A 26,909-nucleotide genomic window follows, 5' to 3' on the forward strand; every position below is an offset into this window, starting at 1 on the left:
GATGAAGAAACTCAGTTGCCCAGGGATTTGGGATGGAATCCTATGAAGAGAGCCTCCGTTTTCCGATTCAGATAGATCTTGAGTGCTCTTTGCACATCTAGCATATGTCAGTGCTACTCAGATGAGCTGGGTGGGAGCACAAGGAAGGGAGAATGAGTTCTTGGGATCGATGGAAGACAGAGTTTATCTTTGGGAGGAAGGAGGGATAGAGTCTGAGAGTCACCTTATCTGGCTGGAAGATACATAGGTCACTTTTGACTGAGAACGCGGACAGCTCTGAAATGTGTTGTGCTGACGTGATGGCCACAAAAAGGCCACCTTTATAGACAGGTGTCTCAGCGATGCCTCCCGAAGTGATTCATGGGGGGGCTCCTGTAAAGGGGGAGGTTCTAAGCGGAATAATGGTGTATTGCCAGTAGATGTAGATTCGTAGCCCCCCTGAGAAAATGGCGAATGGCTGGGAATTGCGAAAGCGACTTGGTCACCGGACAGAACTGATGAGAGTGCCGCCACTTGCCTGCGAAGGGTGTTGGGGGACAGACCCTTGTCAAGGCCAACGCTCAAAAACCTCAGGATCTTTGGAAGAGGGATGCATACTGGAGATTGAGAGAGCTTGAAGGTTGGCCAACCATGGTTGTCAAGGCTAGAACGGGGTCACCAGGATCAGCTCTGCTTGTTCTACCTGGCCTTTTCCAGGACTTCTGGTATCACTGGAAGTGATGAGAATGCGCACAGGAGACCCTGGGGCCATGGACTCTGTAGAGCATTCATCTTTTCCACGCCCTGGGAAAGGAAGTGTGAGAAGAACCTGGGGAGTTGTGTGTTGACTTGTGTCGCAAAAAGGTTGAGTAGAGGTAGTCCAAAATGCTGGAATAGTGCTGGAAGAGGCTACCACTCTGCTGGGTCCACTTGCGAGCGGCTTAGCCAATCTGCCTGTGAGTTGCTCCCAATATGTGATCCGAGGTCAGCGATAGCAGATGTCTCTCCGCCCACAGGCCCAGCCTCCTGTCTTCTGCTTGGAGGGATCTGCGACATGTGCCCCCCTGCCAACTGATGTGGGTCTTTGTTGATGTATTATCTGTCAGGACCAGGACGTTGAGTTCTGAGATGATGTGTAGGAATTGTTTTAGTCAGGTAGACCGCCCTCAGCTCCAACCAGTTGATTAAGTGGGAGGTTTCGTGAGAGGACCATGACCTTTGCCCAACCTGGCTCCAATTGGGACTTGAAAGGGACTACCACCTACCCCTATGAAAGGACCTACCTAAATGCGCCCCTCGTGGATGTCTGCAGAATTGCCTCCCCTGCCTGCCTCTGATGGGGTAAATACTGACCTGGGGCCTGGGAGGATGAGTCCCGGTCAGCTGCTCAAAAGGGCCGGCAACTGTAGGTTGATGATAAATTGGAGTATCTTTTCTGAGTCACGGCTGGCAGGATCTTTCACTTGTTGCCGGTTTCCACTAACAGAGGTTCCAGGACTTCCCCAAAGAGGGAACCTTTCTGATGGGTGCTGCAACTATTTGCCACTTGAAGCGCAAATCAGCCTGCCATTCCTGAGCCATTGCATGCGTCTGGTCACAACTGCTGAAGACATGGCTTTGGTGGTAAAGTGGGCAGTCTGAAGCGTGGATTCCGCCAAGAACTGGACCGCAGGAAAGATCTTATTGAGGTGTTGTTGCACTCTCACATTGGTGGAAGGAATTTATTTCTGAACCTGTTCTAGCCACAGGAGGGCTGTATGTGCAAAAAAGGAGAAAGTAGTGGAAGCTTTAATGGCCCATGCTGCGGATTGGTGAGTTTTGATGAAGGACTGTTCGATAGGTTTGTTGTCCACTTTCAAGATCTCCTCTACTTCACCTGAAAATTGTTTTGGAAGAATGTAGACCTCTAATTGGTAAATCTACTGCTAGTACTGAAAGTAAATCAGAAAGATTAGTAAAAACCCTTTTGTCCTGCAAGGAGGCTGGATGCTGCAACTGACCCTTGACCTTCTTGTGTCTACAAGAGTTGGGGAATAGGTATAACATCCAGCTCTGGTCTTACCTCCAAAAAAAGGGGGTTGGTTTGTTCATTGGTGGATGTTGATGAAGAAGAGGCAGGAACCTTAATACGTGCTGCAGTGCAAGCTTTGAATAACAAGGATTTAAACAAGGGATAAAATAAGCCAGACATGAGCAATTGATGTGTGGATAGGCCTTTATCCTCTGACAAATTTCACCTGGAATCATTTTCATCCAGATTCTCGCCTTTTTGATCATTAAGAACTGTCCTCTGAGCTGTCTGAATGTCCTTCTGCATTTAGAAGAGGCTGCTCGCTTCTTTGAAGAGGCTGCTGAGGAAGAAACGGAAGTGAGGAAGCGCCCACCCTGTTGCAGGACTTCTGCCATAAGATATCAGAGATTAGATGGGTCCATTACTAATTGGGGACCTGGTTGAGAATCGGGCACTCAGTCCCTCCCTGGGCCCCCCTCCCATGTCCAACTTGCTGATTGGCTCCACGAGCTGGAGGAAGATGCCAGTGCTTGCTTGCCATGTAGAACTGCCGTTGCTGGGGCTGAGCCTAGATCTACTCTCCTGCGGCTGGATTCATGAAAAAAATGGGCGCTACAAGAAACTCCAGCGGCACCCACCACTGAGGAGCAGCCCTGGGGGGAGGGGATTTTCCAGATATAAGGATGAGCGTCGCCGTGATCAGACTCTAGCGGCGACCGGAGCTATGCAATACAATTGCTGGTGTAGGACGCTATTGCTAGGGAAGGCCAACTGCTTCTGGCTGACCACGCAGTTTGCTGCGTAGTCTAGTTTAGTCTATTGTAAGTTTAGCTGCATGAACTGGACAATGGGTGGGCGCTGCAAATTGACTGTAGTGGCGCTCGCGGATTTTTAACTGGCCTAATTGTGACTGAGCTGGGGTTGGGCGGGGTTCCTGTAGATGGGCGCTTGCATGATAAAGCTGTTTGAGTTCGTTGAGTCCTCCTCTCTGAGTTCTTGATCCAACAACTCAGCTGGGAGCTGCAAGTCCCCAACTCTAATGAGCTGGTGAGGTGAGCCCTGATAAGGGCTGTTGAAATAAGCAGACTTGAAAACTAATTTTCAACTGATCTAATATAACTAAACTAAGAAATTATTAAACCAATTATGGACTAATATGAGGCAAGAAAGGGTTAAGACAGATTGGAAACTAATTAAGAGGAATGAAAGGAAAGCAAAAAAAAACAACCTGTAATCACAGGAAGGAGCTCAGCCATGTCTATCCTCTTGAACGATTGAGTCAGATCCAGGCAGATCCAAGCAAGTATTCAAATTGACTGACTCGATTCTCAAGATGATTGTTCAAGAAACTCCCATTGTGAAGGCTGGTTCCACCAGAGGATGAAGAATAAATTTCAGTTGCTTGTGCAAATAAACATCACATTTGATAATACATTATCAAGGATCAAAGATGTGTTCAAAGATAAATAATGTGCTGATATGTTAAAGGAACAGCTCTGTCTGATACGATAGGGTATCTATCGTATCAGGCAGAGCTCTCTTAGAACCAGCACCTGATCCAAGGAAATGCTTTAGAAAAGCCCTTAAGGATGAACAGTTCTCAGAGGCGTATGTTATGATTTCTGTGAAAGACTTCACATGTTTCTCAACAAACTCAAACACAACACAGGACCTGTTTTAACTTCTAATAATATCATAACTTAAAAGACGCCAATTCCAAGTCTTTTGATTATTATAGTCCATCCAACCCATTTTCTGAGTGGAGAAGAATGACAGGAAAATGCCACAGGTATTTGCCACAGTTCAGGTAATGGACAGGAAACAGTTTGAAAAAAAGACCACACATTGTAATTTTTAAATTTCATGACCAGGCTAACCTACATTTTATTTAATGCAAATTACAGTACCAGTTAACTATTTCTGAACCAAGTCACACAGAACATAATGTATTTACAAAGGATCCGAAGGGAGGAGATAAAATAATGAACATTAAGCATACATACCACAAAAAGTTTATACTTAAAATGAAAAAGTAATCAGTCACAGAGGCATTCAAGTAGTAATAACGTTATACATGTTTTGCTTCTTTGAATCAAGACAGCTTTGCGTGTGTATGCAATAGTTTGTATACAACCCACAGTCCATTATATATATATTTAGAACTCTGCTTTTAAGATGAAAGTGATCACGTTAATTGTGTGTACAAGCCCAAGTGATCAGCAACATAGTAACAAATGCAAATTTTACAAGCAAGCATATTATTTATATATATAAATGGTTTTTTGTGTTTTCCCCCCCAAAAAACCAATAACAAACAACACTAGGAAGAGACATATCTCAAGCTAACCCTTTAGGTACCAGTCATTTTGCTTTTATTGCCTTGTTGCAAAATGAAGCAAGAAATTAGTTCCTGTAGAAATATTAGGAATTAAAAGGAGTTCTGATGAGCACATCTGAAAAATATCAGACCTGGGATAGACAACAAACTGTGCTTTTTATTACTGGCTTTAATTTCTAGAGGCTAAGATATTTAATGGAGAAAAATGCTGATAACATTTTAAATTTGGGATTGTTTCAAATTAACACTAATCACAGACATCAACTATTTCTTGGCTTATTCTTAGAAGGAAGCTTGTTCAAGCACCAGCTAGATGACATTAAAATAATCTGTTTTTAAAAAACCATGACATTATTTGAAAGGACATACTTCAAAATTAAGATTACTAGTGCCTTTTTTCTCATTTTCAATCAATAACTCAGAGAATATCATTAATGCCATTTTAGGGTTATGCACAACTGCAACGCAGACTAAGGATAGATTGAGAGACTATACGGTACTTCATTTAAAACAAACCATAAAATTTAACTTCCAAGTGGACAGTCAGAAACAAAATACTTTCACTGACCTTTATGTCACCAGAAAAAAATGGCATCCTCTGTCTTACTGGAATGAACAGAAGATGGTTACAAAAAGCTTTTAAAAAAGCAACCTTTGGTTTGATAAAAAGTTCAGCATTTTGCCATTAAAAAAACCTCATGTAGATATTAACAAGTTGAATATATATGAGCAGAGTTTTAAAATCAAGGCCCTTGTGCTGAGCACAAAAATTAACGTTCATAAAAAAATTGGCAAGTAAATGAGAACGGAGGTGCTAATCTACATTAATAGACATTTAATACCACAACTTTCTCTCTGTCCAAAAAAGCTTGCAAGATTTTTAGATCTAAAATATACAGGTGTATATATGTGATCCCAGTTCTTCCCTCCCCAGTTACAGTTGCATTCTTATTTGGCAATCTCCAATTCTGTCTTTGAATGAACAACATGGCCAAGCAAAAGCTCTAAAGCAGCAGTGATCCACAACAAGACCTACTTAAGAACATATTGAGCAAGAATCTGTAAAAGATAAACCTGTCATTTTAGATACCTAGGTGTTATCTCTATAATGAAATCAGTTACGGTGGGGATAATGTTTAAATAAGTGAGCAAAAATACTGGGAAAATGGTGACTATTTTGATGCTGCTGAGCCGTTAACTCATTGCTATTGATTCAGCAGGAGCACAGCCATGGATGCTTGGACGCATTTTCTTTAAATGCTGCTACTGACCGTGAAATGGCTGAAAAAAGGAAAGCGTATCTGCACATATGAGGCATCTGTTACAAAAAGGAAGGAAAAAAACCATGGAAGCAAAGGCACTCCAAACTATAGATACACTATACATTGCTAGTTATTGTTACAATAATACAGGCCAGTTATCTACTGTACATAGTTAGAATTATATGGCTTTAAAAAGCTTGTCTACATTTTGTCTGATTATTAAAACAAATTAACTGCCCTGAATGGTAACATTTGTTCATTAATAACAGTTCCTGTGTCCACGTATTTACATATAAAGCAATACAACTTAAAAGATTAAGAACTAATGTACAAACTTGAATTTGGTGAGGAGCTTTTGTCAGTTTATTTACAAAAAATGATACTGAAACACCTGGATCTAGATTTATATAAAATTTTGCTTGCCGTTCTGCCATGATCCTTGGGGGGGGGGGGGATCAGGATCCTAGTTTTTACACACACACACACACACACACACTAAAAAAGTGTTAAAGCTTTTAATTATTCTCTCCTATTATTTAAACCAATGAAAATAATACAAAACCTCCTAAGATCTCCTCTTTCTGAATTCAGACCACGAAACAGAGCTCTGACTACAATGGCCACACATTCAACATGGAAGATGCCGGTGGGCTCAAGCTATTCAGTGGGAGTGTCTTCCAGGCCTCCCATCCATTATAGTCAAGTTCAGTTTTTGAAAGTCAGCTTCCTAACTTGTGGCTCTTAAAAACAATTTACGGTAAGTTATGATTTGTGTGGTCTTTAAAGTCATCTGATTTTTTTTTAGTGAAGCCACTAATCTTTTCTGGGCATGCCCCATTCTCCATTTGAGACCCTACTTCTCACAATGAATACAAACGACTTGCTCTCCTTGATCCAAATCTAATTTCAAAAGGTTCACCAATGAAAGATATTGCAAGGTAAAGTAAATCTGATGTAAAGCTTAATAAGTACAGCTATCAAATCAAAGTGGAAGCTAGTCACAAGAGCCCATTAGTGCTTCATGCATTAGTAATGACATTCTTTCTCAAACTGATTCAAGGCATATTGCTTTCATGTCACAGAGACCTTTGGCCACAATTTAATTGTCCAGAACAAAGACATAGGAAACAGGCATTTCTGCTTCTAGATGTAAAAAATAAAAGGCAGTGCTATGTATATGCATGAATGCTTGTGTGTACATGTATATAACACAACACACACACACACACCTGACACCTAGAGCAAGTAATTTATTTGTCTAGAGATTTAATATTCTCCATTGTGACAAAAACAACTTCTGAAAACCAGTAACAAAGGTTAGAAAAGAAAAGGCTGAAAAAGGTGAATTTAAATATAAACCAGGATTTAAATCTACTTGTTAAATAAATCTAACAACTTACTGTATGCTATGAAAATAGTATGTCCATTCACATTATAACCTTGCATCTTTTCTCCAGTGTTCTTCAAGAAAAAAATAAACTTAGAATCAAAATGAATGAACAGAAAGCATGAGGATTTTTCTATTTTCTGCATATGGAGGGAATTGCACACCTACCCCCATCTACTGAGGTGTGGTTACGATTAGTCATGCTTTCTTTTATGCTTCCCAGATTTTTTAAATATCAACTCCTAAAATATTGGGAATGAAATTTAAGGTGATTTGTTCCTTATTACTTCAACCTTTTTTCACACTGTAACTTCCCTCCTCCTTCATAGTTCCCTTTGGTAACTCAGCATATTGTAGCACCTCATCTTGTTCTTCCTCCTCATCTAACACAAACACATTTAATTCCAGCAAATAATACTCAAGATGAGCAACTTCTGTTAAACTCCTAACCAAATTCAAGTTGTGCACTACACCAAAAATTGAAACATCACTTAAAAATACAAGGCTTCAGCAGAATGAGGGGTTTCTTTCCTTTTTTCTGGTGATGGCGGTGATTGTTGGAGGGTGTCAGATAAAGATTCCTGATTCTAAAGTACACAACAGCAATGTATCTGAAATTAGAAGATTGTCATGGGAAGAGAAATTGGTGTTCTAATAATTCATTTCCCTTTTCCCATCCCACTTATTCCCCTGCCCCAAAGAGCCTGCAGAGTGAGCATACAATGAAACTGGTTTTTTACAAGGTTAAATAAGAACAACAATTTTTTAAAAAATCCAACACTATAATGAACAGTTTTTCCCCTTCTTTTTACATTTTCTTTCCAAATATGACCAGTATTGCTGAGTAAGACTCAAAATTACTGGTGATTGTTCCTGTACAAGCTGCTGCTTGAAATCAGTTCAGGTGGAGTTGGAAGCTGATGTTGAAGCTACATTATTGGTCTGAACTCGATCACCTGCACTGGCATCTGCAAATATCAGGGGAGAAAAAATGAAAGAGATGGTTATATATTAATAATATGAAGTTTTATGGACAAGCTTCTATTCTGCCTTTTGTCCCAGGAAGGATAAATGAACTAAGGAAAGATCCAAATTTGACAACTAGAAATGGTGTATTCCAGAGGGAATGGCATCTTTGACATCAAAGGTTATAGTTCATAATGCTTTACATCTGCTGTTGATTGGTTGGTTGGTTGGTAGGTAAGCAGTAAGTAGATAAACATGCACACACAAAAAAACACATATGTATGCACTTCTTATGTACAGTACTATGTTTAATTACTTCACATAACACCATAGTTGCTAAAGATTTGGTCTATAATCTGCATAATGAGAGGATGAGCACAATTTAATTCTACAAATGAAGCTAATATTGTCAGATGTAGAGGAGAAATGTTAAATATTAGAAACTTGTCATGCTTCCTACCTTTGCTAAATGTTAGGTTTTTTCAACTTTTTTTGAATTGGTATTACAGACAACTAGTACACAAGGGATCCACACTGCATATCGGACATTAATACAAATGAGAGAGTACAGATATATTTCACAAGAAGAGTCCTCCACTCTTCTACTCAAAACAGAATAACTTATTCCACCAGACTTGAAATTTTGAGCTTAGATAGCTTAGAGTTACATTGCCTTCGATCTGATCTAAATGTAGTTCATAAAATTATCTACCACAATGTCTTACTTGTCACTGAATACTTCATCTTCAACTGCAACAATACACAAGCACTCAATAGATTCAAACTTAATGTAAACCGCTCGAAATTTGACTGCAGAAAATACAACTTCAGCAACAGATTGATCAATGCCTGGAATGCACTACCTGACTGTGGTTTCTTCTCCAAACCCCAAAGACTTGGCTCAGATTGTCTACTGTCGACCTCACCCATTCCTAAGAGGTCCATAAGGGGCGCGCATAAGTGCACCAGCATGCCTACCATTCCTGTCCTACTGTCATATTTACTTTGTTTATGTTTATACAAATGCCTGCTATCTTGTATATGTTTTGACAAAATAAATAAATTAAAATAAAATAAAATAAAAGGAAAACTATTCAGCAAGAGGGAAAAGGCATGGTATCATTTCTCTCTGACTAGTTTTTGGCAGGCTCACAAATGATTTTTTAATGAAGAGTTGAAAAAGGAAAATTTGTTTCAAACAAGTAATAAGGTAAACCAAAAATAATAATCAAATAGATGCCACATATTAACCAAATAAAGTAACATAAAAATATTCACCAACTTGTGCCCATGTACCAAAGGCTGAGAAAATAATTAATTGTCCAAAGTAGATTGTGAATAAGAGAGTAAAGTGGGTTTTAACAATCTGTGTAGCTACTAATCTGCTTGCCATCTGTGGAAAAACTGATGAAGATTATCAAGAAACTCAAGATACAGGTAAATGGTGCTGACTTTCATTGGGCTTTTGGTTTGACTATGGTAGTGAAACCACTTGAGTCACCTTGATGAATTACCTCTCCTGGAGAGAGATAGTGAGGGTAAAATGTTTATCCACTTTTTCCTTGATGAGTTTAATACTGGTTGATAGCCACAGATAAAACAGCTCTAGAATAAAACACATTGAGTGTATATTAGAGGTGTCAAACTCAAGTCCCGCAGGCCACCGCCAGCCCACAGGGTGCTTAAATCTAGCTGGCAGGACTGGCCTGGAAATATCAAACGACCAGATACACAACCCATTTTTAGCCTCCATGGCCTCCTGCAGCACTCTGCAGGAGGACTGGATTGGACTGGATAACAACTATGTGGCCTCAAGTAAGTGCTTGATCTGGATAGAAAACAAGCAACATCCTATGTTAATACTACCATTTAATGCCAGAGTGGAGTATGAAGAATAAATAATACATGTTTGCCAGTAATATTCTGCTGACCAGCCTACTCCAGCCCTGACAAGCAAGGGGCAACTACCTCTGCCACCATAATGGAAGCAGCAGCATTGAGACCCTCAGCAACTGCAACCATCCCAGCGCCTGGCCCCACAGGCCAGCCTGCTTCGGCTACAGGGGCAGCACCAATAAGCTGGAGAGGACGCAAGACACCAGCCTTGGGAATAAAGTTCAACGGAGACCCCAAGTAATTGTGGTTCTTCCTGTCACATGTTTGGCTATACATGCAACAGTAGGGTCTAGAAATAGCCATTGAAGGGACTACGGTGTGATGAGTAACCGTGATGTTAGGTGGGGTTACAGCTAAATGGATGGTCACCCTTAGAGCCGAGAAACTTTGACCGCTTCATGGCTGCACTTCAAAAGTGCCTTGAACACCCTCTAACCAACTGCAAAGCCAGAGATAGTATAAATGTCATCAGTAGCAGGGTGGCCAAGTACACCCAGGAATTTTGTGACCCCTGGCCTGCCGACCGGCTACAAGATATCTTGATCAGATGTTTCCGAGATGGGATAAGTGACAAGATCTACAATACCTGCATTTCTAGAGCATTGCCCACTCCTCAAATGGCTGGTATGTGCTGGCAGAGGAAGTGGAAATCGATCTGGTTCAATAAAAATATGGGCTGAGCTGTGGATGGCAAAAGATACCCTCCTAAAAAGAAAGAGGTCCCAAAACTAGTGCCCATGCCGTTGGTTTCAGTGCTTCAGGTATGGGAAGGAGGGTTCTCTGGCTGCTTTAGAACCAATAGAAATGAGGATGGATGCATACACAGAGACCTTGAGCTTCACTGTAGCCCCTGCAATGGAAAGGACTGGCTTTGCTTCAGAAACGGAACCCCTATGTGAACTGGGGGAGGTAGCTGCTAAAGATCCGGCAAGCCAGCTATGAAGAGGGAATGGAAAGGGGCCATCAAAAGCCTACCCCGAAGCTGCAGTAGGTGAAACTGAAAAGAGAGGTGGGACTAGCCACCAAATATCAGCTCCAGGGTGACCCTCGGATCCCCAAAGAATACGGAGACTTACTGGGTGCAATTCAATGAGAAGGGGTCAGACATGCTCCCACCGGTCAACTGACTGTTCCATAGTAACCCTACTCAGGGCCAAACTATCCAAACCTAATCTATATTCTATGACCACTAGGGAATTGCAGACTTTTATAGACAAAAATCGGAAGTGTGGATTCAGACAACCCGCCAGACTGAGGGTGGCTGCCCCAATACTTTTTAGGGAAAAGAAGGATGGGTCCCTTCGTTTATTTATTTAATTTGACTTCTATGCCTCCCAATCCCGAAGGACTCAGGATTATCGTGGGCTCAACATGGTGTGTGTGGAAAAAGTTTAACTCCCTGTTCCCGAGAACATGCTAACCCATGTGGCAAAGGGAAAGATCTTCACCAAGATTTGCAGGAGGCGTACTACCAATTGAGGATTAAAGCAGGAGATGAGTGGAAAACAGATTTCAATTGCCCCTTAGGATGCTTCCAATTCTGCATCCTCCCTTTTAGATTGCAAGGAGCCCCTGCTGAGTTTATACAACTAATAAATGAAGTGCTGCATGAACACCTGGAAAAGGAAGAGTTTTCCTGGCTAACATTTTAATCTATAGTGACACAATGCCAGAACACATAAAACTACTTAGAAATGTGCTCAAGAAGCTTCAAGCAGCCAAGCTATCCAAATGCAAATTCCACTAGAGTAAAATGGACTTTCTACCAAGGTGACAGAAATGGACTCCAAAAAGGTACAGGCAGTGCTAGAGTGGACTCTTCCCTGCACCTGGAAGCAACTACAAAACCTCCCATTTGCCAACTCGTATCACCAGTTCATCCCCTTCTTTGCCTAGATAATTTTCACCAACCTGCTAAAAAGTAGGGGAAAACCAAATCCATCCAGCCGCTTAAGTAGACTATGGAATGCCAGGCTGCATTCCACTAGAAATGCTGAAGTTTGAAGGAGGAATCTATAATTGGGCCATTTGGCCTAGGAAACAGAAATGAAGCATGAAAAGGGATTATCCGTTTCTTCCAATCCAATTGCTTCCTTATTGCTAACACAATAACTTCAAACAGTTCTACAGAGGAATCTGCACCTCTATCACAGTCTGGTTTGGTTCTGCAACCAAACAGACCGACACAGATTTCAGAGGATAATCAGAACTGCAGAAAAAACGTGGCAGCCGGCCTGGGGGGCTCGGGGGGGTGCTGGCAAGCCCCCCAGGCCGGCTGCCACGTTTTAAAACACGCGCGCCGCTTCGCAGCTGTCTCCTGAAGCAGAACGCTAACTTCCGCGTTCGGCTTCAGGAGACAGCTGCGAAGCGGCGCGGGTGTTTTAAAACGTGGCAGCCGGCCTGGGGGGCTCGGGGGAAGCCCCCGAACCCCCCAGGCCGGCAGCGACGTTTTAAAACACCCGCACCGCTTCGCAGCTGTCTCCTGAAGCCGAACGCTAACTTCCGCGTTCGGCGGCAGCTGGTTTTTTTGTTGTTGCACGGATTAATTGACTTTACATTGTTTCCTATGGGAAACAATGTTTCGTCATACGAGCGTTCCGACTTACGAGCCTCCTTCCGGAACCAATTAGTCTCGTAAGTCGGGGTTCTACTGTATTTGTGTTTAATTTATGCTAGTATTTGTGGTACGTCTAGGGAATTTTGGGCACGAACTGTTGCTATTTACAAAGACTGAGTCAAAGAATGTGTTGAAGAGGTTAGTTTTGACTGTTTCATCATAGCATTCTTTGTTGTTGGGTCCTTTGAGTGGTGGCAAGGGTCTTGAGTCCTTGAGTTTGTTATTTATGAAGGTTTTCCTCTTGTTTGTTTTGATAGTTGGAGCATTCCATCTTAATTTGGTGGCATATATTTTTATAGCAGTTTTTAAAGTTGGCTCCATAGCCTGCTTTGTTTTTTCACCAGAGAGATTTTTTTGGGATTGTACCTTCCTTATTGATATGGGTAGTTTGTTTTTCTTGGTTATAGTAGTTGTTAGTGGTATGTGCAGTCTGATAGTTCTTTTGACTTTAAACAAGAAGATGTTATAGAGATCATCGGCAGTGTTACAGCCAGAGAATAAAGTTTGGCAGTCAAGAGTTGAGAGGTCGGCATCTATGAGTTCATAGTTGGTTTTTTTTAAGTTGTACTTGGGTGTCCTGTTATTAAGGTGCTTCTTTACAATGGTGTAGATTGAGGCCGAAGTCAATCATGCTGTTGGAAAAGCGTTCTTTTATTTGTAGTCCATAAATTACGCTTTTGCTATTGCAGAATATGAGGTCAAGGCAGTTGTTGAATCTAGTATTGTTCGTTACTAGTTGGTCGAGCCCTAGATTGTTAACAGCATTGTATAAAGTTGTATGGATGGGTTCAGAAGTGCAGTTGCTTAGGATCCAGTTAATGAGAAGTAGATTGAGGTTTCCAAGAAAGATAAGGTTACTTTTGATAAAATCACCTAGAATACGCCAGTGAATCTGGGTATTTGGCTTCACCCAAATACCCTGATCAATTAAAGTTATTAATGCATTGTTTACACAGGATTGTGGAGGGATATACACCGCAATTAGTAGCAATAATGTGAACTCACATGGAGAGGGTTTGCAGTTCATATAGACTCTAAGTTTTCATCACAGAATTTGTCTATTATAATTATGTCCTGATACTAGCTATTGTTGATATATACTGTATACATAAGTCTGATGTTCTACAATCCTGTCTGCTCTAAATACCTGAAATCCTGGTGTATACATGCTATTATCATCAATTTCCTCATTTAACCTGGATTAAATAAAGCATAGGGCAGATACATTGTAAAAATCAGAATTGCATCCGTTTAAAAGGAATATTTCATCTATAATTAGCAACTGAACGTAAATTGGTAAAAAAGATTGAAGGAAGCGGGTTTTTAAAAATTCACCTATTCCTTAGTCTATTTAAAATTCCCGCCCTTTTACGTCTTCATCTCTGCCATCTGCGTTTGCTTTTGGTGAACCATAGTTCTGGGGAACTGGAGATCCTCCTGGGTTAGAATCTCCTCCATGTTTGTAAAAACAGGTGGGGTGTGATTACAGACCCATTGCTCCTTAAAGAAACGTCCCTTAAATTCTTAATCAGAAATAATTTAGGCAATCCTGCTTGGGCAGGCTATGTATGTGTGGACTAGATCAGTGTTTCCCAACCTTTTTTGAGCCGCGGCACATTATTCATATTTTCAAAATTCTGGGGAACACTGAGGGGTGGGTGGGTGGGGGGCTAAAGAAAAGTTTGGACAAAAAAAATCTCTTCCTCCATTTCACTCTATTTCTCCCTCCCTCTTTCTCTCCCTTCCCTTCTTTCTCTCTCTCCATCTTTCTTTCTTTCTTCCTCTCTTTTTTGCTCTCTTTCTCTCTCCCTCCTTCCCTCCCTCTATGTCTTTCCCTCTCCCTCCTTCCCCCCTCTCTTTCTCTCTCTCTCTTGCTTTCTTTCTCTCTCATTCTCTCTCCCCTCCTTTTTCTCTCTCTCTCTCGTTCACCACGCCGGCAACAGAGAGAAAAAGAAAGTGAGAGAGCCGGAGAGAGTGTGCCGCGAGACACAGCCAGGTGTGCCGCGAAGCCTAAGGAAGCTCCAGCTGGGCGGGGCGCTGCCGGTGCCGGACCGCCGGTGCCTCGGACCTGGAGCTCCCACTCGCAGCTGTCCCCCGGCTACTGCCCGATGCAGCTGTTTCCGGCGCTCTCCTGCTGGGCCCCAAAGAAGGAAGGCGGGAAAAAGGAGAGCTTCATTATTCGCGCCTCCTTTTTCCCACCTTCCTTCTTTGGGGTCCAGCAGGAAAGCGCTGGAAACAGCGGCATCTGGCAGTAGCCGGGGGACAGCTGCGAGCACCGTTCCCCGTAAGCTGCCCCCTCTCCTCCGCCGCCGCCTCCTGTCTTGGGGCACGATCTGCCCCCTCTCCTCCACCGCCGCTTCCTGCCTTGGGGCGAGCAATCCAGGAGTCCGGGACTGTGTGGCTTTGCGCCATGAAGAGAAAACGGCCGACTTTTCCCTGCTGCCCGAGTTGTTTTCTCTTCATGGCGCAAAGCCACACAATCCCGGACTCCCGGATCGCTCGCTTCTCCGGTCAGCAAAGCCATCTGCCCAGGAAAGCGCCGCGTATTGAAAAAGTGCGATGCTTTTCCAGCAGCTGGCTTGCTGGCTGGAGAAGCGAGCGATCCGGGAGTCCGGGACTGTGGCTTTGCGTCATGAAGAGAAAACGGCAGCAGGGAAAAGTCAGCCGGGCTAACGGGAGGCGGCGCGTGGCTGGGCGCTGGGGACGTCTGGGAGGGCGAGGGGGCTGATCGCTGCTGCCTCTTAGCTGCAGAGCCGGCTGGCGGAGGCGAAGACAACAGCCGCCGGCTCTCTCCCTCCACTCTCTCCAGCTCTCTAACTTTCTTTTTCTCTCTGTTGCCGGCGTGGTGAACGAGAGAGAGAGAGAAAAAGGAGGGGAGACAGAATGAGAGAGAAAGAAAGCAAGAGAGAGAGAGAAAGAGAGGGGGGAAGGAGGGAGAGGGAAAGACATAGAGGGAGGGAAGGAGGGAGAGAGAAAGAGAGCAAAAAAGAGAGGAAGAAAGAAAGATGGAGAGAGAGAAAGAAGGGAAGGGAGAGAAAGAGGGAGGGAGAAATAGAGTGAAATGGAGGAAGAGATTTTTTTTGTCCAAACTTTTCTTTAGCCCCCCCCGCCCCCCCCCCCCTCAGTGTTCCCCAGAATTTTGAAAATATGAATAATGTGCTCAAAAAAGGTTGGGAAACACTGGTCTAGCTGAATAGAATAACCAAAATTTGTCATCCATGCATGTTTGACTATTTCCTCTGTATTCTCATAATTTAATAAATAATTATACATTTTTGAGATACATTTTTTATCTGATCCTGTTAAGATTTTATCTATTTCATTAGGTTTTTTACATATTCCAAATTCAATTAAATCTTTTTTATATCTGCTTTGTACCTGAAAATATGAAAATCTAACTCTAGGCCTTCACTTTTAAGCTTTTGTCTAGATTTTATGACTCCCTTGGAGTCAAGAAGTTCTTCATATGTTTTCATTTGGTTTTTATTGATTGTGTTCGGGTGTATTTGGGCTTCCAATGTAGATAACCATCTAGGCACTTCTCTATAATGTTTTTTCCTTACTTTTCTCCAGTATTCAAGTAGGATATTTCGTATCTGGTGTTGTCTGAATTGTGAATGTTTGATACACTCCCTTGCCCACTTAATTTCGTATTTGCCTTCTATTTATTCTATTTTCCTTCTGTGCCCTAGGGAGCATTCTTTCTTCTTCCTGTTCTTTACTTTTAGATGTTCCTTCTTTTCCACTGTCTAGGTCTATTAAGGGTTGTTCTTCTTGGCTTTGGCTTTCTAATTCTGATCTTTCTTCTACCATAAATTCCTCATAAAATTCCTGTGCCATTTATTCATTGTCTATTTTAATCTTTTTCCGTTTCCACGTGATAAGCATTCCTTCTGGGACTAACCATCTGAAGAGAATTCTCCTTTTATTTAGTTGTTCTGCCAATGGGCGATACCCTCTTCGGTTGTCCCTTAGTTTTTTTGGTATTTGCTTAAGGATTCTAATTTCTTTCCCTTTATGCAATACTGTTTCATCTTTTGTAATTTTTAATATTTCATTTCTAATCTCTTTTTTGGCACACCTTACATGTACTTCCCTGGGCAATTTATGTTTCCGGGCATAATTGGTATGCACCCTGTAAATTTCATCTAGTCCATTTGCGGTTTCTTGTTTATCCTTTTGTAGGATGTTGGCTATCATTTCTGTCATTGTCTCTACTATATTTTCATTTTTGTCTTCTTCTACATTTTGAAATCTAATATAAAACTCTGCTCTATCTCCAAATTAATTATTGATTCTTCTAACTCTTTATTCATAAGCATAAGTTTTTGAAGAGAGCTGTTACAACACCAAAATATGACCAAGAACACCAACATGAACAAATCACAAACTTGTCATAACATGTTCCAAGTAAAGTAGAACAAAGTCAACCAGTTTTCATGATTATAACCTTGAGTATATGATCCACCATTTTAAAAATAACATCAGGAATCACTCATGTCTTGAATCTCATTGATTGGAAACCAGAAGAAATGCAGAATGGTTGTAAAAGTTGTTATGAATTTGAGAAAGACTGCAAAAAATCGAGAAACAAAACCAAAATCGGATATAGAATAACTGTGATGGAATGAACATTAGAGGTCTTCTAGTCCAACTCCTGCTTGAAGAGACCCACTACCATCCAGACAAATAATTATCAAATCTCTTTTCGAAAACCTCTAATGATGGAGCATCCATAAATTCTAAAGACAGGCTGATTTACTGATCTCATTGTCAGGAAATTTCCCCTTAGTTCTTGATTGGATTTTTCTTTAATGATCTTCCACCCATTGCTTCTTGTCCTGCTCTCAAGTGCTTTGGAGAACACATGCCCCTCTTCTCTATGACAGTCCTTCAAGTACTGGAAGACAGCTATCATATCACCCCAATCCTTCTCTGCAACAGACTAAACCAATGATGCTAACACTTTTTGGCACAGAGTGCCCAAACTGAAATGTGTGTGCGCATACACACATGTGCCGGAGCCCTAGAAACTGAAGTCCACTTAGTTTTCTGGTTTCCGGCACGCCAGCTGGTCTTCATGTGCATCGGAGCCCCAAAAATTTGAAGACCAGTTGGCTGGTACCCATGCATACCAGAAACCAGAAGAGTAGATGGTGACGGTACACATGTCCACAGAGAGGGCTCTGCATGCCACCTCTGGATCACGTGCCATAGATCCATCATGGGACCAAACATACCTAGTTCTGTTAACTATCATGTGGCTTAGCCTCCAGACTCTTTATCATCTTTGTTGCTCTCAACATGTTTTTTGTATTATGACAGCAAGAACTGGATACAGTATTCTGAGTGTGACCTCACTAGTGAACTATAAATTGATCCTCATATTATCCATATGTTGATGCAGTCTAGGACAACATTGGCTTTTGGGGGAACTGCAGAACATTGCTGGCTCTAGGTGGTTCACTAGGACGTGATCCCTCTCACAGTTAATACCATTCAGTCATGTACCATCTATTCAATACCTGAATATGCATTTGATTTTATGTCTAGGTGTAGTATCTTACTTTTCTCCGAATCCTCAGAGAGGGGTGGCATACAAATCTAATAAATAATAATAATAATAATAATAATAATAATAATAATAATAATAATTATTATTATTATTATTATTATTATTATTATTATTATTATGTCAATACAACACAGCAAACGAGATCACTATGCTGGATTTCGTATTTCATCACCAGTTGGGCGCTTCCCAAGCACCTAGGACTGTGTGATGTAGTGGCAAATTATGTTTGCCGATCCCAGTAAAGCAGCCTTTTTCAATTGACAGATGGAGATTTTGTCAATTCCGATGGTTTTCAAATGTCCGCTGAGTTCCTTTGGCACTGCGCCCAGCGTGACAAGTACCACTGGGACCATTTTCACTGGCTTATGCCAGAGTTGCTGCAGCTCGATTTTTAGATCTTCATATTTCACTAATTTCTTTAGCTGCTTCTCCTCAATTCTGCTGTCCCCTGGGATTGCGATGATGATGATGCATACTTTCTTTTTCTCCACAATCAGGATGTCTGGTGTGTTATGCTTCAGAATTCGGTCAGTCTGAAGTCGGATGTCCCACAGTAGTTTTGCTTGCTCATTTTCGACCACTTTTTCGGGCTTATGATCCCACCAGTTCTTTGCCACTGGTAAATGGTAGTTCCAGCACAAGTTCCAGTGGATCATCTGTGCCACAGCATCATGTCTATGCTTGTAGTCAGTCTGTGTGATCTTTTTGCAGCAGCTGAGTGTGTGATTGATTGTTTCTTCTGTTTCTTTACAGAGTCTGCACTTTGGATCGTCTGTTGATTTTTCAATTCTGACTTTGGCAGCATTTGTTCTAATGGCCTGTTCTTGTGCCACCAGTATTAGTCCTTCTGTTTCCTTTTTGAGTGTTCCACTTGTAAGCCATGACCAGGTCTTTTCTTTATCCACTTTGCCTTCAATCTTCTCCAAGAACTGGCCATGCAATTATTATTATTATTGGACATGGCCCCAATGCTCAAGATCCTTCTGAATCTTGAATATTCTAAAGTGTTGGCTGCAAATTTGATGAGTTCCCCTTCTATTTACTCATCTAGATCTTTTATGAAGAAAGATGTTGAAGAGTACTGGCTTAAGACAGAGACTTGAGGTACCCCAACACATGTTTCCCTTCATATAGATGTAAATCCATTGAGAATCTAACATTCAGTGCAACTGGTCAATGACTTGTAAATCCATCTGATGGTGATGCTATCTATTCCACATATTTCTAACTTATCAAGATGTCTACTTTGTCAAATGCTTTACTGAAGTTTAAGTAAAATATGTCCACAGCATTTCTTCGATCCACTAATCTACTAAAAAGAAACAATGAAAACAGACAAAAAGCAAAACAAGGAAAGGATGGTTTCCAGAAGAAACTTTAAAAAGAGTTTCAAGAGAGGTTATAAAGGACAACAACTATTACAACGACATTTCTAAAGACACTGTAGATGGAGACGGACTTGAATAAATAATGAGTTTTCCAAAAGATCTCCAAACAGGAGGAAGTTTCAGCCTCAACTTGATATTTTAAATATCTTCAAGATGAAAGGAGTATATTGAAATTCTGTGCGTATGTATCAACACATGCGTGCATGCGTGCACACACACGCACCTTGGAAAGAAAACATTTGTTCATTGAACAATTTCACATGCTGATAAAATAATGCCTCTTCTCCCGTATGAGAAGCAAAGTGTTCATGGTCATTTTGAGAGGCCTGAAAGGCTAGGCTGGGCAGAATATTCTGGAGAAGTCTTTCTATGTAATTACCAGGAGTTGATGTTGACTTGATATCATGCATTAGTCAATCAATCAATTATTGATTACAGAAAAAAGAACTTAACTTTTTCTGAAAAAAAAATTTCATAAAATAATTATTTTAAAATATAGAGAAGATCAAATGGGAGAAATGGCTGTTATCTGCCATCTCTTCTAAAGAGGCTTTAGTAGCAGATAAAGCAGATTTTCTTTTTGAGAAGCAGAAATTACTGATTCAGAGGGTATGTTATCTGTTTTACAACTCCTTGGCACATAATATGAAGGTGGGCTAAATTCTTTTATAGTATCACCATCATAGGGATGAAAGATGTTTGTAAGAAGGTGGCTATTTCAGTTGAGCCTACTATATTAATGCAGTTTAGTAAATGACCTGATTTCTTCTTTCAATAATCCTTTTAATTGTCACATCTCTATCTCAATGCTAAACATATGAAAAGAATGAAATCTTGCATTCTTGTACACTCAAGCACTTCTTGAAGTATTTTTTATCCAGGTTACTGCTTAGCTTCTTTTATTACTGTTCCAAATGTTATTATAGTTTGCATTTATATTGCTTCAGTCAGTAAAATTTCCAACAGAATTGTTGCTACTGTTACAAAAGTCTCAAAAGAGTTGAATATTGAAGTCAGAAAAACTCCATGGCTATTGTTGCTAGAATGTACAACAGAATTATAGAAGAGATGGGCCTTTTGAGGATCCTAAAATATGCTGAGCAAAACTAGCCAACTGCTTTTAATAAAAACTTTTCTACAAAAAAGACATTGGAAAAGTTTATTTTATCCTGGTCCCTTTGCTCAGGCTGCCTTATCTCTTGTTTATAAAATATACAGTTAAAGCTCTTTTGCACTATGCCCTAAGACAGAAAAACTATACCCAGAAAGGATAACATTTTGTTAAATTAGTCTGAATATATATTTTAGAGAGCTTTTTGTGATTAGCACTTAAAAGAACATTTTATAGCATTTAACATTGTTATTAGAAACAAAATAGTACCTACTGAAACTGTGTTTACAATTGCTTACTGTTGCTTACTTATTTTTATTTTTTCATAACTATTTTATAATTCATTAATGGTCCAAGACCACTCACACAAAAAGGATCATACAATATACTGTATTTTTCGAAGTACATCCTTTTTACTCCCAAAAAGAGGGTTAAAAACTGGGGGCGTATTATACTCCGAATGTAGCCCCACCCACTCACCAGCCCCAATCCTTTAGAGGTTTTCAGGCGGCAGCGCAGCAATCTCCTCTTATATTCCAAAATTGGAGCATGCAGAGACCAAAAGAGAACATCACATTTCAGGCAGCGGGCAGTTCTGGCCAGCACTGCTGCTCAAAAACTCTTTCCTCGATTCCAAAAACGGGGCGTGCAAGCAGAGCTGCCCACTGCCCCAAATGCGATGCTCCCCTTTGGTCTCCGCACAACTGACAGTTTGGGGCTCGAGACTCCCGCGCAGCCTTCAAGGATGCCAGCATCGCCAAAAGAAACGTGATCTCACGCGCCGCAACCTCTCCCACACACAGCCAAATACTCCGCTGTTTGGAATCAGGGAGGGGATTGCGTGCTACCACCTGAAAACATTTTTGTCCCTGATTCCAAATATGGGGCATCCAACTGTGTGGAAAGAGAAGCTGCAGGGCACAAGACCATGGTTCTTTTGGCAATGCTGGCCAAATGCTCTTCAATTCCAAAAATGGGGTGTGCAAACAGAGCTGCCCACCTCCCAAAATGTGATGCTCCCCTTTGGTCTCCGCACAACTAACAATTTAGAGCTTGAGACTCCCGCACAGCCTTCAAAGATCCCAGCATCGCCAAAAACCTGCTATCCTATGCCCCACAACCTCTTCCCCCATACAACCAGAAGCTCCACTGTTTGGAATTGAGGAGGGGATTGCGCACTGCCGCCTGAAAACATTTTTGTCCCTGATTCCAAATACTGTATGGGGCATCCAACTGTGTGGAAAGAGAAGCTGCAGGGCATGAGATCAAGGCTCCCCCGGCGATGCTGGCATCTCCAAAAGCCACGCGGGAATCTCAAATCCAAAACTGTGAGTTGTGACTTCATCTCGACATTTAACAAGCAGTTAAAATGAGATAGAGAACGTTGCCACTTTTGCATCTCTCCATATCACTGTGGGGTGGGGGCTGGGGGGCCCTCAATTCCTGCCTCTCCTCTTCCTTGCAGCCAGGAGCTATTTCAAAATGCTGCTGGAGGAAGAACTCAGAAGAGCCGAGCCAGCCCCAAGTGGTGTGCACATCTTGTGCCTGCATGTACCCAACCCACCTCCCTCCCTCCCTCTCTCTATCTCTTCTGGCCAAAAGAGTGCCCGCTGCATAGAGTGGCTCCCGGCTGAGAGAGGGGGTGGGTGGGTGGAGGTATGTGCCGGCACAGGACACGCACACCACACAGGACTGGTTCGGTTCTTCTGGGTTCTGCCTCTGTTGGTGTTTTGAAATGTGCACTGCCTGTGAGGAGGAGCAGGCGAGGCAGAGATCGAGGTTCCAGAGCCAGTGCAACGGAGGCAGGCAGTACTGAGAACACAAGACTTGTCATTTTAGGGTAGAATCTAGCAAGGTAAAATGCACTAAGGAAGTCTTTTGTTTAAGAACCACAATTGGTTTGGGCAAAATGATCACTAAACCAATCACGAGGGAGGGAGAAGGGAGAGGGAGAGAGAGGACGGAAAGATTGTTGGTTGCTGAAACTTGATTTAGATAAAATTTTCTTGTTTCTTATAAAAAGCACAAGGCACAGATGATGTTCTGGTCATCTATTGTGCTACGTCCCATGTCTGGTTGTCTAGACTCAGATGGGAGCTGGGAAGAGAGAGTGAGGTGGACAGTGTGCTCTTCTCCTTCACTTAAATCAGAATTATGCACCAATCTCAATATCATCATCATCATGATTGCTCTTCAAAAGAGTTAAAATAAAGAAGTCCTAAAGCAATGAGTGAGTGACAAAGCATTAAACACGAATACACTGGGAGCTGTAGTCCAGGAACTGCACACAAGCAATTTGGGTCTAAAAGTCATTTTTCATTGGCCAAAGCAGCATTGAAACCCAGTATCTGCCTAGGTAGTGTTGTGGTTGGCTCTGTGCCAGCTCCTGCAATGGGAAATTTGGATGTTGGCTTAGGAGAGTCCTCAGGTTCCCAGAGACTTGTCTTACTGCCATCAGCTTTGGACAGTGAGGATTCCTTGCCAAGGTTAGACGCCGGGGAAGAAGAAGGATCAGATAGAGAGATGGATGCAGCCAGCCCATTAGTTAATGACCCCAATAGTAGGTCATCGGACTCAGACGATCGGAGGATAGATGCCAGAATGCGCAGGCTCATGGCTAGAAAGAACTATGTTGGTATCGTCGGAAATAAGGGAGAACACCTATGGCTGAGGCAATTAGGCTAGTGGGACTGCTGATAAATTGCCAGCATTGCAGGAAGCGCATGTGGGAGATTATCCGTTTGGAGAAGGAGACGTCGTGTTTGCATTTTGTTCCTGGTTTTTCACAGACTCTTGGGGATATTTCACAGCTAAGTAAAAACTTGTGGACTGACTGGAAGAGGTCTGGCTGTGATGCTTCCACAGCCGCTCTTAGCTGCTTTGCTTGTTTTTGTTCTTGCAACTTTCAAGGACTGTTATCTGTAATTTGCTCAATTTAAAGTGTGTGTGCACAGCTTTATTTTGGATAAATGGCTTCTCTGTTTATTTTACAACAGCGTGTGTGTTTGAATTTACATTTCTGACTTAATTGGGGCCCGTAACATGAAGCCCGGCATAACAGAATAATCTCCCACCGTTCGAACACATACCGACCAGATTTTGGGGTCTGTTCCTGTTTGTTTTTGTTTTCTTGCATTTGTTTGGAAATGGCTGATGGCATGACTGAGATGCAGGCTGTTTCTGAGGCCGTCCGTTTGGAAATGCAAAACCTGACGCAGATGGGGTGGATGCTCTGCAGAACCAGGTGGACTATTCAGCAGCCAGCTCCTCCCCTGGTGCAGCTGGTGGTTCCCGCTCCACAGCCCCTGCCATGGAGGAAGTGTTTTGTGGCTATGCCTGAGAGGTTTTGGGGCGACTGTAGTCTGTTTCCTGCCTTCCTCAGCCAGGTGCAGCTGTTTAGCAATGCCCAACTGATACATTTTCCCAGGGATGCAGAGAAGGTGGCATTCCTCTGCAGCTTGTTGGCCGGCCCCGCTGCACCATTGCTGGACTGTGATGATCTGCTGTTGCAGGACTAAAGCGTTTTTTGCACTCAGTTGTGGCGGCAGTTTGCGGATCCAGTGCCACGAGGGCATTGAAGCAACTAAAACAAGGTTCGTGCCCGTTGGTGGAATATGAGTGACTTCCGCAGCCTCAAGGCGCAGGTGCAGTGGAATGAGGCCACGTGGGTGGAGGCTTTCCAGGATGGCTTGTCTGAGACTATGCTGGATGAGCTGGTTCACGAGGCCATGCCACGCACCCTTGATGGCCTGGAGCAGCATTGTCTGGACATCGAAGCCTGGCTGCTGGCCTGAGAGGTGCGTCAGGCTACGCAACCCTGCCCCCGTGTTTCTGGTGCCACGCCTGTGCCTGCTCTGTGTCAGGGGGTGCCACCTGTGCCAGTCCAGTACCCAGTTTCTGCGCCCCACTGTTTCATGCCAGCCCTGCCTCCACGTCTGGCGGATCGTGCATCTTGGGAGGAGCCGATGGACGTGAGCTATGTCAGATCCTGAGTGTCTGCTGTGGAGAGGGCTCAATGGTGTGCGACAGGTTTTTTGTTACTATTGCAGGGGGGGGGAGGTAGGTCATTTCACGAATTTCTGTCCTCGCAAATGGCAGAGCATGGCAGCTGCCGCCATTCCGATAACTCCTGTACCAACTGTCGCCAACCCGACTATTCCGGTACCAATCCCTGAGCCTGCACCCCAGGTTCCAACCACAGTTCCCGATTCTTCTGTGTCGGCTCCCGCGACCATGGCCCCTCCACCGGAGGCTCTGTTGGGAAACGAGGGGAGACCAGCCTGGTGGCAACGCTAGGTCAGGCCGGTATTCAACCCCCTCCGGACTCTGGCTCATGACCCCGGCTCATACCACCATTTAACGCTTGCTGTTCAACTCCATGTAGACCGTCGTACCTGGCATCTCGTGGCTCGTGCCCTCGTGGATTCGAGGGCCACCACAAACTTCTTGGACAAGGCTTTTGCGCAAAGACATTCCTTGCCGTTGTGTCCTGTGAATCCCCCATTAACTGTGGAGACTATTGCTGGGCGAGTTTTGTTGTCTGGGCCCATCTGGTTCCAGACCTCGCCGGTGCGGGTGGTCATCAGGACCTATGAGGAGGCTCTCCAGTTCTATGTCACCCGAAGCCTCCATTTTCCTGTCATTTTGGGATTTTCTTGGCTACATGCGCATGATCCTCACGTGGTGTGGTCCCAGAATGTAGTCACCTTTTCAAGTCTGCAATGTGTGGACCATCACTGTCATATTTGCACCGCTCAAGGGCTCGGGATTCCCGAGGCTGTTTTACCTGAGTGCCTCACAGAATTCGCTGATGTCTTTGATGAAAAGGAGGTGGATCGTCTGCCGCCGCATTGGCCATATGATTGCAGCATTGCATTTTTCCCTGATGCCAAGCTTCCTGCTGATCGGCTGTATTCCATGTCGGAACCCGAACTCATGGCCCTCAAGGACTTCATTGAAAAGAATCTTGCTAAAGGGTTCATCCAGCCCTCGACTTGACCCTTTTCTGCGCCTGTTTTGTTTGTAAAGAAAAAGACTGGGGATTTGCGTTTGTGCTGTGATTACGGACGCCTGAATGCCATCACGGTGAGCAACCGGTACCCGTTGCCATTGATTCCTGAGTTAATGGAATATCTGCGAGCCGCCAAAGTGTTTTCCAAAATCGATCTACGCTGTGCGTATAATTTGATGCGGATATGACCAGGGGATGAGTGGAAAATGACGTTTGGCACCAGGTACAGGTATTTTGAGTACACCGTTATGCCTTTCAGTCTCACCAATGCACCTGCGGTCTTCCAACAACTGATGAACGATGTGTTCCGGGATATGTTAGACCATTTTGTGATCATTTACCTCGATAACATTCTTGTGTACTCTCCATCACAGTCCAGTCATTTCTGGCACTTGCACCGTTTGCCTGAACAGAGATTATATGTGAAGTTGGAGAAGTGCCAGTTTTTATACACCACCATCGAATTCCTGGGGCATGTTATTTCTCCAGGGGGAAAAGCCATAGACCCAGGCAAGGTGTCGGCTCTGAAAACCTGGCAACCCCCACAGAGGGTGAAGGACATGCAGAGACTGTTGGGGTTTGCGAATTACTATCACATGTTTATCCCGGGGTTTGCCACCCTGACCGCACCCCTCACCCGACTGTTGCAGAAACATGTGCCATTTCAATGGAGTGATGCTGATTAGTAGGCATTCGTGGCTCTCAAGGACGCTTTATGAAGGAACCCCTGCTGTAGCACCCAGATCTGCGTCGACCGTTCGTGGTTGAGACTGATGCTTCTGATGTTGCCATTGGCGCTGTACTTCTTCAGGCCCATCCAGATGGCGGTACTCTGTTCCCGTGCGCCTACCACTCCCGCAAGCTCATGCCCTCAGAACGGAATTACATGATCTGGGAGAAGGAATTGTTGGCTGTTAAGTCTGCCTTCGAGGTGTGGAGGTATCATCTTGAAGGAGCTCGGCACCAAGTGGAGGTCCGGATGGACCATCGGAACCTGGAGTTTCTGCAAACGGCCCGAAAGTTGAACCAACGACAGATATGTTGGTCGGGGTTTTTTTTTTTGCGCGGTTCAACTTTCAGATCCGGTACACGCCGAGCTATCAAAACCCACGAGTGGACGCTTTATTCCGAAAACCTGCGTTCCTGCATCCCAAGGAACCGGGCCCATTACAAACTTTCCTGCCCACGGAAGCTCTGGCTGCCACCCACGACCCCGTTAATTTGTGGCAACGTATTTGAGAGATGCAACGGAGGGATGGTTTTGTGACCCGGCGGGTGCAGGAGATGGAGCCCAATTCTTCATGAATGTTTGCGGATGGACTGCTCCAGTACCGGGGGCAGTTGTACGTGCCAGCAGGGCCGCTTCGT

At 43.2% G+C, this 26,909-nt stretch overlaps 2 protein-coding genes across 7 annotated transcripts in view; one reads left to right on the forward strand and one right to left on the reverse strand.

Annotated features, from left to right (window-relative positions):
* CFAP91 (cilia and flagella associated protein 91) overlaps positions 1-26,909 on the forward strand; it is a 514,242-nt gene that overhangs the window by 42,137 nt on the left and 445,196 nt on the right. The gene's annotated exons all lie outside the window — the stretch shown is intronic.
* The window catches only part of GSK3B (glycogen synthase kinase 3 beta), a 125,311-nt gene continuing 102,243 nt past the window's right edge, over positions 3,842-26,909 (reverse strand). For all 6 annotated transcript variants that reach the window (XM_070741909.1, XM_070741906.1, XM_070741903.1 and 3 more), the window contains one exon: positions 3,842-7,945. In XM_070741909.1, the coding sequence (XP_070598010.1) occupies positions 7,878-7,945 (68 nt within the window). In that variant the 3' untranslated portion in view covers positions 3,842-7,877. The remainder of the gene's footprint in view (positions 7,946-26,909) is intronic.

This window comes from Erythrolamprus reginae, chromosome 2 (assembly GCF_031021105.1).
Source record: "Erythrolamprus reginae isolate rEryReg1 chromosome 2, rEryReg1.hap1, whole genome shotgun sequence".
NCBI lineage: Eukaryota > Metazoa > Chordata > Lepidosauria > Squamata > Dipsadidae > Erythrolamprus > Erythrolamprus reginae.